This window comes from Microcebus murinus, chromosome 23, assembly GCF_040939455.1.
Source record: "Microcebus murinus isolate Inina chromosome 23, M.murinus_Inina_mat1.0, whole genome shotgun sequence".
Taxonomy (NCBI): Eukaryota; Metazoa; Chordata; class Mammalia; order Primates; family Cheirogaleidae; genus Microcebus; species Microcebus murinus.
Window position 1 is genome coordinate 15,994,376 of NC_134126.1, and position 15,076 is coordinate 16,009,451.

Here is a 15,076-nt window from a genome sequence, read left to right on the forward strand (position 1 = left end):
AATTTAATAGTGTGGATTCAAATTTGTACCCTACCTTCTAAATCATTTGGCAACAGGCCCTTAGTTTCATCCCATTTGAGCTCCAAACTGTAGAAGCAGATCATATATTCCAGGTCCATCAGTATCACTGACAGGCTATTCAGCTGATCGGCCAGCCAGAAATCAGCAAAGCCTACCTTATGGAAGGGAGCTGTAAATACTCGAAACTGAGAGAAAGAAAAAAAAAATCAGAAAACACAGAAACAAGAAAAGTCATATTAAATTTATCTAATTCATGTCTGACTATTCAACATGATTGCTTTAGCTGATAAAATGGAAACCTACAAATCAGTCACAGATAAACAATGGGACCTGGGAACAGTGGCTAGGTTGAGAATTAGCAGTAAAGGGAATGAGTTGAATGAATAATTAAGAAATGAAATAGAGGAAAAAAGGCAGGAATAACTACAGTTAGGAAATAGAAAGCAAAGAGGTGGGAAAAGTTGAAGTTGAAAGCAGAGAGAGTAGTAGAAGCCCCAAGAGGAAGTCTAATGTTAGGTTCTAAAGTAAGCTTAGCTGGAGAGGCAAGTGCTATGATAATTTCTGGAACGCTTTCCATCTTAGCTAACTGAATGCAAAGCTCTTCTTTGCTTACAAAGGATAGGTAGGAAAGGATGGTATACCATCTGAAGCATTCCTTATTCTCTAACCAAAGTCACTTTCACTTCACTAATGCCATAGTGATGATTGTTTTCATCTTGAAATTACACCACAAAAATCAGCCCTCTTCCCACTGTTCAGAAAACAATGATAAATGTATTAAGGTTGTATGTATTGAGCAGTAACCCATGCAGTGTATTTTCTTCAGGATAAGTGTAGACATTATTTCAATCCTCATAAGAATTCTATGAGCTAGGTATTACTGATATCTCCACTTTACAGAAGACCTACACAAACTCATCCTATCTTTTCTGTGGAAGTCTGTTTACCACTGCAAAGGGAAACCCTCACATCACAGAGAAGGCAAGTATAATAGACACTAATGCACTCACTAGAAATAGGCACAAATGGGGCAGATTGCCTTGACAAACCTCGAAATAAGGTGGAATGAAGGTAGCTTTAATCCTCATCCTGTCAGACCCTTTCTATCTTATATAGGAGAAAATGGGACTTTTGAAACAAGGAATTCTGACTAAGCAGCAGTTTTGAGAAAATGAGTCTAAATCTCTAGCTCCCTGGTCATTTTAGCCATTTAGAGGAAATGTTCAACCTGGGAGTCTATGACTCTCTCCTCAGACATGGCTGGTTCTTTCGACTTTTTCTCTAAGTAGTTCTCTTTATTATTTCAGAAAAGTAAATGACTATGTTATGCATGAATCCTGGGTATCAACTATTTATGTAAGGTACTGTCTTGGAGCTTTGGAAGCTCAACCAGATGTCTGAGAGATATAATGCAGGCTTTGAGAAATTATTTTCTGGAGCCGATATATTATTGGTTCCATGGCTTAGTCTCTTGATCACTCCTATACTTTATCCATGAGTCCAATAAGCCAGAGAGACAAGCTATGTCATTTGTAATCATAAGCTCCAGATATAGCAAACTTTTTTGAGGTGGGATGGTGAGGGTGGGATGGTAGTTACCTCCACACGAAGAAGTGCTGGCCACAGTTTTTACAATATGTTAAGCAACTCTAGGGTGCAGAATGCACTAAAAGGATCCAAGGAGACAGAGATAAGAGGATAATTTAGGTATAACACCAAAGGATCAGGAAGTCTAATTCCATCTCTAGTCATGGACTTTTATAAAAGTGGTAGCGTAGGGTAAATTTCTTCTTTCTAACTGACATAGGCAGACTATCATTACTCTTACAATCTGCCAAAGCCATCCTCAAAGCCTGCTAATAGGCCAGGCATGATGGCTCACACGCCTGTAATCCTAGCACTCTGGGAGGCCAAGGCAGGAGGATTGCTTGAAGTCAGGAAGTCGAGACCAGCCTGAGCAAGAGGAAGACCCCATCTCTACTAAAAAAAATAGAAAGAAAGTAATTGGCCAACTAAAAACATATAGAAAAAAGTAGCCAGGCGTGGTGGCGCATACCTGTAGTCCCAGCTACTCAGGAGGCTGAGGCAGAAGTATCACTTGAGCCCAGGAGTTTGAGGTTGCTGTGAGCTAGGCTGATGCCATGGCACTCTAGCCCAGGCAACAGAGTGAGACTCTGTCTCAAACAAACAAACAAAAAAACCTGCTAATAAAGAAAATCTCCATAGGAGCAGAAGAAGAAGATAACACATTAAGTAAGAAACAAAGGGATGAAGGGATGAGACTGGAAAGGGATGGGAATGGCAAGAAAATTAAAATAAACTGAGAAGGGAAAATTTACAAAAAAGAGAAAACAAAAAGAGGAAGAAAGGGGGTAGTAAATGTTGGTATAATACAACTAATGAAGGAAAGAATATAGTCATTAAAATGTATTTAACAAACACTGTATGTCAGACATTGTGGAAGTATAGGGATAAATAAAGCAATCTCTAACCTCAAAGGCCTCCTTTGAGGAGTTGGGCAAATAAACACCTAAAAATATAATTATAGCACCATATGGTATGTGCTATTATACAGATATATACAAAATACCCTGGAAATACAGAGAAAAGAATAAGTAGCCCTGTGAAAGGTAGGGTGAAAGGAAGAAAATAAATAGATCATACTTAACTCCCTGACATTTACACATAGACAAATTCATTTTGTAATAGATTTATCTGAATTCTCCTTCTGAGAAGCCTGTAACTCACTTCTCCTTTCTTTTCTTATTCTGATTAAGGCCTTTCAACTTCTCCACTTCTACCTTGTTATGACTGATTAGAATGATAACACAATTCCCTGGAGTAATAGTATGGTCAAAGCTAGAGACAATTCCGGATACCTAATGTTTTATCACATACACAAAAAAAGCCACTAATAAGTTATTAGAAAGAATATGTTAACATTATTTAACTTTTCAGAATAAGGTTTCTTCATTTACAAAATGGAGATTAATAGCAGCTCCAACCTCATGGGTTATTAAAAAAATTAAATAAATCGATACATATAAAATACATTATTAAATAAGAATACTGCTTTATTATTATAAAACAATGTGAAATTTTTACTATACAACCAAAGAAAATATTGCTAAAAACTGATTTCTAAATTATATACCAAAGGACTCTAATTTAAAAACTTTAATTAGCCCACTATAAGAATAGTTTGATATTTTTGTTTAAAACTCTGAGGTATATTCTATGCTTCTTAATTGGATTTCTGATTGAAGCAAATACAGATTTGGGGAGATGTATGATCTAATAGATGTAAATAACGTGTACTAATTTGACACATAATGTTCATATAAGAGTAAATAAATTTCTCATAAAATTTTTTTAGCTTTTTTGGGGGATATTGTAGCATATATTAATTCCATATATTCCAATACAGATATGCATATAAATGGGACCTAGTGCCTACCACTATGGCCAAATGACATATGTGCTTTTGCCACTAAAAATTAAAGAAAAACAAAGGAGGAAGGAAATACAGTTTTCTTTAGGATAATGTTTTAAAAAAGCTTTATCAGAAAAACAGAAATAGAATGGAAACGTTCTTATTAATTCACTAGCAATACACTAAGTCTAAGGGCAAGTTTTCTCAGTCAAATGTGAACTTAAGTCAACAGGTCAATTAATGTTAAAATGATCTATAAATAATAACATTCTTCCTGTTTATAACTCTTATTACAAAAATTACAAACCACAATGCTTCTTTCTATATTTCACGGCTTCTGATAGTGCATTTTATTATTCTTTTATTCCTGCTTATTATATCATCATTGTCAATTTATTCCATTAGGAAGTCCTCATTTATTAACAAACACACAGCAAACTCATAGATAAATGTCTGCTCAATGGGGAATCCTTCTGCTTATAAGTGTAACTGGTCATGCATGAATCACAGCTTGCTATTTAAACAAAGACGGATGCACTGGGGAAATGCTCACTTAGCACACAATGCACACAACTATATTATCCTGTTATTGCAATTATGCAATCGTAATAGCACTTGAGTTTTCTGAGTCTTCCAAAATCTCATTTAAAAATATCTTTATGAAGATTTCATATTCATTGAGGCAGGAAATAAAAGGTACTTATATCTTAAAGGTATTTCTTTGTAGCCAGAGGAATGCTGTATTTTTTATGCAAATAACAGTTTAAAAACTTCACAAAATCTAGTAATAAAATGATAATCTCAACCATAACCTAATATCATAAAAACTGGTAATGATTTAATTTTTAGTATAAATCTCAAGAGAGAAATAACGAATCACACTTTTCTTCTGTCTTCAAAAATAAAAACAAACTTCTCTAGAAAGCATATTTGCTAGGTAATAACAAAATGTTTTAAAGGCAATGGTATACTTATGGCTAATCAAAATACTCTTGTACATTTAAGTTCCAAACACAGAAGTCAAACCCCAAACTTAGGCCTACGAGTGCTACACTTAAATTGAATGATTCACACTTTGTTAAAAAAATGAAATTGGAGGGAAAAGAGAGACTCTCAAATGTTGGTGGAAGGTGAAATTCCCATAATAAATACAAAGAAAAAACAATTAACTTTGCAAAAAAAATTCAAAGAGATCTAGGCTACCTTCTTTTCCTAATTTCTATACTTACCTTAATTAGAACATATATTATTTTTTTATTTAAGTACCTTACCACCTTTTTTAAAAAAATAGAAAGCCATATTTTGTCTTCAGATTTTTAAAAATTCAGTTATGTATTACTAAGAACAAAAGAACTCTGCTAATCTTAAGGGGCATACAAAAGAAAGATAAAAACTAGTCTTCAAGGAGGTATACTTATAGGTGAAAAAGAGGTGAGAAAACAATTATGGCAATTCTGAAAGTTTGTATAGAGATCGGTAAATTTAATCACTAATACTGTTAAGTTATAATTTATAATCTAAGAAATAATTATATGAAAGCATTCTCAATTCATTTTCAAACTAGAGCTGGCTTAATTTAGGAATAAGCAAAAGTCCCCTCCCAGAGCTATCTTTACAGGATAAATCTTTTCATTTTTGTAGAAAACTCTATATCCTATTATAATCGAGTGATTTTGAGATTAGAAAGAAGTGGAAAAAGAAATGGAACTTATTACAAAAAAGAATCAAAGTCAATTTCTTAAATTAAGCTTGGTGTTCTGGCAAGATATTCCTACTGCTTTTAGAGAACAAATCTTTTCTATATTGTTTGGTTGACTATTTATACAATTTAACAGGCAAAGTAACAATAGCTTTACTACTTTTTTTAAAAGGAAACTTACAAAATTTTATATGTTATCGCAGCTGGTTAAATAATCTATATAATGAAGTAATAAATGATTACAACTTGCAAAATCATTTCAAATCTGGCCACTTCATACTCTGTTTTAGGAGGAAAAAAATGCATGTGTGCTTTCCCCAGGGCTGCTGCATTACACAACTTCAAGGGTATCAGTCACATTGTATTCTTTGCTCTGGAAGCTGGGGCACTACTCACATAAATTACAATGTGAACAGTGCCTTCTGGAGTTCAACCTAGCAGCCTTAGTTTGTTTCTAGAGGAAGCCAATGACTGATGTGCCACTCTAAAAATGGTATACAAGTTTCTGGACTTACCAGCAGTTTAAGCAGCCAAAACCGAGATTTATAATAGAAAGTTTTAGTGGGGTTGATAAGAAAGAAAACCATAAATCCATAAAGGGCAAGTGGATACACATATGTGGGGATGACACTAATTGGAGCAAAGAAGCAAGCCAGAAGGCTCAGGCACCACAATATCCCGAGGAATCCAGCAATCTGGTAAAAGATGGGAAAGACAAAAAGAGAGAAAACTGTTATTTTCACCATTACTCAGAAATATCTATAGTAAAACAAAGGTAAGAAAAATGATTAGTTATTAAGTCAATAGTCCTCTTCAAGTAGAAGATAGATTTAAGTACCCACTAATTCAGCTATATAGCTAATCCAAACTATATTTGTGGGATGTTATGTCTTGCTTTGATTACCTCAAAGAGATGTTGATGAGACAAATTGCTTCTCGGATTAAGTTCAAAAATGAGCACATGATTTACTCCAGCCTGTCTCCAACCATATGTGTTGATGCCCAGTAGAAAAAGGAATTCAATCAGAAGAAATCCACCCCGATAGATTCTTATCAAGGGCCATATACTTCTTTTTGTGTCAAGTTTAAATATAGCTGAAAGAACATTAATATACTGGTTAGTAATAAAATCCACAATGTCTTCTTAAATTATCTTTTCTCTTCATTCTCAATGATATATACCTGGCATAGAAATTTTTCATAAATGAAAACTAAACCTAGATTATTTTAAGAGCCTGATAAAAACTTGCCTCCAAATTCTTTCCCTGCTTCATTTTACTGGACAGAAGGCCACTTGAATAATTTCCTAAATCTTGACTTTTAGCATGTTATTCCAATGTTCTATTAGTTTCTTAGATTACAGAGTCATGGTGAAATGGTTTTGAATCTTTTTTTTTTCTTGTTTGAGAACGAAATGAAATTTATTGAGGAAGAGCAAGATAGGTTTATAGAGCAAGAACAAGCTACATTTGCCACAGATGATGAATGGCCCCCTGTCATAATAAGAGGTCGGTTTTGAATCTTAACATCAGTTCTGTCAGCTGGAAATTTCTGGCATGACATAACCTCTTTGGCTTTGTTTTTTCCATCATTAAACAGATTATAGTAATACCTACCTCACAAAGTTGCTGTGAATTTAAAAAGAAATAGTACACGTGAAAGCAATGTGAAAATTTAAATGTCATACAAATGATAACAGTTAATATTTATACAATGCTTAGTGCTAAGCACTGTTCTCAGTATTTTCACATATAATAATTTAATAATTCATTTAATCATCACAATGGCTCTTGACTTAAAACTATTATCTCCATTTGACTGATGAAGAAACTAGAGCACAGAGAGGTTAAGTCCTTTGCTCAGGGCTACTGAGCTAACCCAGGATTTGAACCCAGATCATTTTGCTACAAAGTTCACTCTTAAGCACTACATTCTATTGCTCATATAAATAGGCCTATACAAATGTTTAGTATCATCTCTCTAATAATCACAATGTTCAAACACCTTAGCCTTGGTATTCAAGTTCTTCACAATTTAACCACCAACTCATTTTCCTCAAATTTATCTCACAGCACCCCTAAACATTAATTCTCAGTGCCTGATAAATTTTATTATCTGTGTAACAAGTTTCCTTTTCATATTCACTTATGTTATTTCCTATACCTAAAATGGCCTTGAGGTTGCAGTGAGTTATGATGATGCCCTGCACTAGCCTGGGCAACAGAGCAAGATCCTGTCTCAAAATCCAAAGAACAAACAAAAAAACCAAACAAACCCCAGGGTAGAGAAAGTCTTTGCTCTGTAATCAAGTACTATAGACCAGATTTTAAATCCTGGGTAGGGCAAATTATTTAATTTTTCTAAGTCTCAGTTTCCCTGGTCAATGGGAATAATATCTATTTTCATAAGTTTATTGAGAAGATTAAATGTGAACAACAGATATAAAATGCCTAGAACAATGTTTGGCTCATTATGAATATTGCATATATATTAGTTTCTTTTTACTTTTACTTAAGAAACTTCACTTATTAATTCATTTGACAAATATTTATTAGGTGCCTATTATACCTGACACCATTCTAAAACCTGAGGATTCAGTGGTAAACAACAGACAAAATATCTATCTTCAGGAAATTTCTATTCTGTACAATGTCAGATAAGGGGTTTGAAGAAAAAATAAAGTAGGGCAAGGAGATAAAGAATGACATTAGGTGCTATTTTAGTAAAGGTAGTCAGGGAAGACTCTCAGGAGATGACATTTGCAGAGATCTTAAAGAGACAGAGAACGAACCACTGAAATATTTGGAGGACTAGGGTTCTAGGTAGAAGGAAAGTACAAAGGGCCTCAATAGATTAGATAGATTGTTGCAGGAAGCAGGCCAAGGTCACTATGACTGGAATGAACAAGAGGTAAAGTGATAAAGAGTTGGAGATCAGAGAGATCAGAGAGGATTTTGTAGGTCTTTGTCAAGATTTAAGCTTTTACTCTGATGTACAAGCCTGTGGAAGGTTTTGCATATAAGTGACATGACCTTATCCATTACCTTAAAGGGCTACTCTAGCTATTACATGAAGAACAAACTGCAAGGGAACCAGTATAAAGCAAGATTAGTTAGAAGGTTATAAATGGAAAACTGTATACAGTTTTTCATCCTGATTCCTAAGCAAAGACCACAGATACATTGTGAACAATCAAGAAACAAAAATAATAAAAATCCCCAAGAATCCACAATAAAATTACTAGAGTTATAAATTATCAAAGTTGCAGAGTACAAGATCAACACACAAAATATAAAATATGGTAATGTTTGCATACACCAGCAATGAAAACATGGTAAGAAATTAAGAAAATAATTCTAATTACAATAGTATCCAAAAGAATAAAACATCTAGGAATAACTTTATCCAAGGAAGTAAAAGACTTGTATACTAAAAACTACACTACAAGACCTATAAAGCTTAAAAAAAAAAAAAAAGAAAAGAAAAAAAAAAAACAAAACTACAAAATATTGCTGAAAGAAATTAAAGTAGACCTAAATATTGAAAAAAAATCTTGTGTTCATGGACCCAAAGACTTGATATTGTTAAGGTGGCAATACTACCCAAAGCAATCTACAGATTTAATGCAATGCCCATCAAAAGTCTAATGGCCTTTTTTCCCCCAGAAATGGAAAAATCAATCTTTAGATTCATTGGAAGTGCAAGAGACTCCAAATAGCCAAAACAGTAAGGAAAAAGAAGAACAAAACTCACACTTTGTGGTTTTAAAACTTGATACAAAAGCCATAGTAATTAAAACAGTGTGGCATTGGCATAAAAACAGACGTACAGATGAATGGAATAGGACTGACTCCAGAGAGAAACCTATACATCTATGGTCAACTGATTTTCAACAATACCAAGACCATTCAGTGAAGACAGTTATTCTCTTCAACAACTAGTGCTGGAACAAATGGATATCCACATGCAAAAGAAAGAAGCTGGATCCCTATCTCACATCATATATAAAAATTAGTTCAAAACTGGTGACCTCAATATATGAACTAAAACCAAAAAACTCAGAAGAAAACTTAAGGATAAAGATTGGATTTGGCAATGGATTCTTAGATATGACAAAAAAGTGCATGTAATAACTAAAAAATAAATTGGACTTAATCAAAATTTAAAAATCAACAGACACTATCAAGAAAGTAAAAAAGCAATCTATAAAATGGGAAAAAAGTATTTGTAAATCATTTAGCCGATAAGGGTCTAATATTAAGAATACATAAAGAACTCTTGTAATTTAACGATAAAAAGACAGCCCAATTAAAAAATGGGCAAAGGACTTGGATATTCCTCCAAGGAAAATATATAAATGACCCCAAAACACACCAAAAAAATCCTTAATGTGGTTAGTTATTAAGGAAATGCAAATTAAAACCATAATGAGATACCATTTCACACCTACTTAGATGGATATAATGAAAAAATAAAAACACAGAAAACAAGTACTGGCAAGAATATACAGAAAATGGAATACTCATAAATTGCTGGTAGAAACAGAAAATGGTACAGTCTCTGTGGAAAATAGTTTGATCGTTCCTCAGAAAATTAAACAGGTATTTAAACAAATCCATGTATATGTATATTCACAGAAGCACCATTCACAATAGCCATAAGTTAGAAACAATCCAAATGTCCATCAATGAATGAATGAATAAACCAATTGTGGAATATTATTCAGCCATAAAAATAATGAAGTATTTATGCATGCTGAAACATGGATGAACCTTGAAAACAATATGCAAAGTCAAAGAAGTCAAACACAAAATGCCTCACATTGTATGATTTCATTTATGTGAAATATCTAGAATAGGTAAATCCACAGAGATAGAAAGCAGACTTATGGTTGCCAACAATCTAGGGAAAAAGGAAATGGAAAATGGGTTTCCTTTTGGGGTGATGAAATATATTTGAAAACTAAGTAAAGTGGTGGCTGTACAACATTGTGAATGTACTTAAATCCCACTGAATTGTTCGCCTTAATAAAATGGTTAATTTTACATTATATGAATTTCACCTTGATAAAAAAATAATAAGTACAAAGGAAAAAGTAATAAATATATCTGAAGACAACATTACTGACTCCTGTATTAGGCATATGCATTGAACTGTTTTACTACTGGTAGTGATAGCTTTGCTGTAGTATATCAAAAATTTCTAATTCTGTCTAGTTAACATCTGTGGCCACAGACAAAAGAAGGCTAAATAGCCTAGTTAGAGTTCAAATATTCATGACCCTAGCAACAGCAGTATTCTATTCTACATAAGAAGAAAATTGCCACAATCAGGAAATGTAACATACATTTATAAAACCTAAATACATATTTATAATACCAAGTTCTATTTGATAACTTAAGAATGAGAAAATCTGTAAGGCTTTCAATAACTATGATCCAAACAAAATAACAACTATGAACTCCACAATTTGTAAGAAAAGTTGGTAAAAAAAAACCAAAACAGCAACAACAAAAACCCCAATGACCTTTTGCAGAACAATAAAGGCTAAAGATACATTCTTCTGAATGAAAACAGAAGATTACATTTAAGTGAATGAACTGATTTATTTTCAAATGGTTCAAAAAACACAGTGTCAATCTTAATTGTTAATAGTCAAGTTATTTGTCAAAGATCAGAAACTTCAAACTGCACTTAAGTCTAAAACCACAAGGGCATAGGTTATCTCCCTGGAACAAGTTTTCACAGATTTCCTAGGGATTAAACTATGATAACTCTTGCTAGTTGCTAGACAAGGTCACCATGAAAAATTCCAAGGAATTAAAAACCAAAATAAATCAGTATCTTTTTTTAAAAAGAATAAGCATATCATTTCTGTGATCCACAGGCCCAAAGAATTAAGTAAGACATACATGGTTCCATTCCAAACTCTCCATGGCTTCATGAATTTTTAGTTAAAAAACAGCTAACTTACATCAAGCATTTATTCTGGGCTAAGCAATGTGTTCAGTGCTTTACATGTATAATTTCATTAATTCTCACAGCAACACTATAAATTGGTTTTCCTCAGCAGATACATGAAGAAACTGAGGCTTAGTCAAATTAGGTCCCTTGCCCAGAGTCACAAGGATTTAATAATCCTGCATTTGGCTCCAGAGCCTGCACACTTAACAATGGGGCTAGACTGCACATAAACCAATATGGGCCTGTTTAAAAAAAAATCCAAAACAGAAGCTCATACTAAAACTTACAAAATTGTCAAACTTGGTACAAAACTGTACCAAGTTGTCAAATCAGTTTTCTTTAAAAGAACATTAAAAAATTTAACAAGTAATAGATGTATATAGGAAAAAGCACCTCAAATGTTATAAAGGATATGAGAAGCCTCTTTTCATTCCAGATCCCTATCCCCTTCTCTAAAGGAAATCATATAATTTTGTCTATTATCTTTCAAGAAATACTTCATGTATGATGAAAAATGATACAGTGAATCAACACCCAGAAAAGGAAATAGTACAGTATCAGCATCCCAGAATCCCCACCTCATGTCCTTTCCTATTGCTATCCAGCCCCCAAGGGGAAATGCTTCCTGATTTTTTCCTGGTTTTTGAACTCTATGTGAATTAAATCATATATTATGTACTCTTTGTGTCTGGCTTTTGTTCAGCATTATTTGTGAGAGTCATCTACATTCTTGTATGTAGCTGTAGTTCATTATTCTCATCACTGTACAGTTAGGTGAACCTATTGTTCCTAGGCTATAAACCTGTCCAGCATGTTACTGTACTGAATACTGCAGACAATTATAACAAAATGATAAGTATTTGTGTATCGAAACATGGAAATAGTACAGTAAAAAACTGGCATAAAAGATAAAAATGGTATATCTGTATAGGCCAATTACCATGAATGAAGCTTACAGGATCGGAAGTTGGTTGGGTACATGAGGGAGTGGTGAGTTAATGTGAAGGCCTAGGACATCACTGTATACTACTGTAGATCTTATAAACACTATACACTTAGGCTATACTAAATTTACAAAAAACTTTTTCTTTCTTCAATAACAGTTCACTAACTTTTTTACTTTCTATAAGCTTGCTTTTTTCTATTTTAAAATTTTTTATTTTTACTTTTTCAAGCTTTTTGTTAAAAACCAAGACACAAATACACACATTAGCCTAGGCCTGTACAAAGTCAGGATCACCAATATCACTGTCTTCCACCTCCACATCTTCTCCCATTGGAAGGTCTTCAGGGACAATAACATGCATGGAGCTGTCATCTCCTATGATAACAATGCCTTATAGAATACCTCCCAAAGGACCTGCCTGAGGCTGTTTTACAGTTAATTTTTTAATAAGCAGAAGAAGTACACTCTAAAATAATGATAAAAAGTATAGTAAATACATAAACCAATAAGTCATTTATTATCAAGTGTGATATACTATACATAATTATGTACATAAACTTTTATAAGACTGGCAGTGCAATAGGTTTGTTTACACCAGCATCACCACAAACACGAGAGTATGAATGCACTGGGCTATGACGTTACAATGGCTACGAAGTCATTAGGCAATAGGAATTTTCAGCTCTGTTATAATCTTTTTTTTCTTCCCCTCAGACCCTCTCTGTGTGAAGCTCCATTATAATTTTATGGTACCACCTTCATATATGCAGTCTGCTGTTGACCAAAATGTTGTTATGTGGCATATGACTGTAGACTATTCCACTGGATACAGATACACTGTAATTTATTTATTCTACTGTTTATGAATATTTGGATTGTTTCCAGTTTGGAGACAATTATAAATAGTATCGCTATAAATATTCTCACACATGTCCTTTGGTGGATAAATACAAGCTTTTTTTTTTAAAGAAACAGGGTCTTGTTCTACTGTCCAGCCTGGAGTGCAGCGGCACCATCATAGCTCACTGTAACCTCAAACTCCTGGGTTGAAGAGATCCTCCCACCTCAGCCTCCCAAGTAGCTAGGAGTATGGGTACATGCCACCGCACCCAGCCAATTTTTAAATTTTTTTGTAGACATGAGGTCCATTTTGCCCAAGGTGGTCTTGAACTGCTGGTCTCAAGGATCTTCCCATCTTGGCCTCCCAAAGTGCTAGGATTATAGGCATGAGCCACAGCACTCAGTCTGGCATTTCTATTAGAGCTGGGTACATGTTCAGTATTGATAAGGACTGCCAAACAGTTCTCCAAAGTGCTGTGCCCACTTTCGCTCTCACCACTACTTCATTCATTTTAATATCTCCATGATATTTCACTGTATAAGAGTAATATAATTTATTTAAACAGCTAACAAATGATGTCTATTTGAGCAATGAATATCCTCCCCTTCCAGACGTGTATTTGCACTCATGTACAAGTATGTTTGTAAGATAAATTTCTAGAAATTATCTAGAAATTAAGCGAAGTGACTGTATTTAAAATTTTTACATATACTACCAAATTATCCTTAAAGAGATTGAAACAATTAATAATATTACCATTAGTGCACCAGTGCCTATTTCAGACCTCATATCCACTGTAAATGGTCAAACCAATTAGCAAAATATGGTATACTGTAATTATACCAAATTAAGTAAAGGTTATTAGGAATCTACAAGAGAAACAAGTTTTTAAAAATCTAACAGGCAACTTTTCATCTTCATGAAATATTTGGAATATATGATTTTTCAGACAAATTTTTAAATACTATGTCATATTCCCTTGAGAAACCACAGCAATTATGCACATTTTTTTATGTGAATGTTTGAAAAAAAAGATTCATGTTTGTACATGCATTACTACTGCTATGTTTCTCTCTAACTCTCAACACTGTTATCTTTTGGGCACCCGCTGGGAGATAAATAAGCATAGATGGCTGGCTTTAACCCTCCCCCATATGACACACAAAAATCAAACAAAGAAGGGTACTATGGTGAGAGAATATAATGCACAAAACTAAATATATAAACCACACACATTAAAAAACAAATCAGAGCCAGGCATGGTGGCTCACGCCTATAATCCTGGCACTCTGGGGGGCCAAAGCAGGCGGATCGTTTGAGCTCAGGAGTTCAAGATCAGCATGAGCAAAAGCGAGACTCCATCTCTACTAAAAACAAAGTAGAAAGAAATTAGCAGGATAACTAAAAATATATAGAAAAAGTTAGCTGGGCATGGTAGCGCATGCCTGTAGTCTCAACTACTTGGGAGGCTGAGGCAGTAGGACTGCTTGAGCCCAGGAGTTTGAGGGTGCTAGGCTGACACCATGGCACTCTAGACCAGGTAATAGAGATTCTGTCTCAAAAAACCCCCCAAAAACAAAAAACCAAATCACACTGTCTCATGAAAACATAGTTCATATTTACTAAAGAAAAGAAAACTTCAATGTGTCCTGAATTTATTTTTAATTTTATTTAATTTTTAATTGACAAATAATAATTGTATATATTCATGGGGTACATATCTATGTTTCAATATATATAATGTACAGTAATAAATTCAGCAGGCTGAGGTAGAAGATCACTTGAGCCCGAGAGTTTGAGGTTGCAGTGAGCTATGATGATGCCATTACATTCTAGCCCCGGTGACAGAGCAAGACTCTGTCTCAGAATAAAAAACAAAAAAAGAAAAACAAACAAACAAAAAAGTATGGTGATCAGATCAAGGTAATTAGCATATCCATCATCTCAAACATTTATCATTTCTTTGTGTTGGGAATATTCAATATCTTCCTTCCAGCTATTTGAAACTATGTATTATTGTTAACAATAGTGGTATAGAACACTAGAACTTATCCTTCCTCCTTAGTTGTAATTTTGTATCCTGTAACAAATCCCTCCCTCTCTCTCCCTTCTATCTACCATTCCCAGCCACTAGTATCCTCTATTCTACTTTCTGCTTCGATGAGATCAACT

At 33.9% G+C, this 15,076-nt stretch overlaps 1 protein-coding gene across 1 annotated transcript in view; it reads right to left on the bottom strand.

Moving 5' to 3' along the window:
* The window catches only part of XPR1 (xenotropic and polytropic retrovirus receptor 1), a 185,649-nt gene that overhangs the window by 48,494 nt on the left and 122,079 nt on the right, over nucleotides 1-15,076 (bottom strand). Inside the window, exons 8-10 of the mRNA XM_012735368.2 lie at nucleotides 6,058-6,248; nucleotides 5,669-5,848; nucleotides 35-206 (exon numbers count right to left, since the gene is read on the bottom strand). Of these exons, the coding sequence (XP_012590822.1) occupies nucleotides 35-206; nucleotides 5,669-5,848; nucleotides 6,058-6,248 (543 nt within the window). The remainder of the gene's footprint in view (nucleotides 1-34; nucleotides 207-5,668; nucleotides 5,849-6,057; nucleotides 6,249-15,076) is intronic.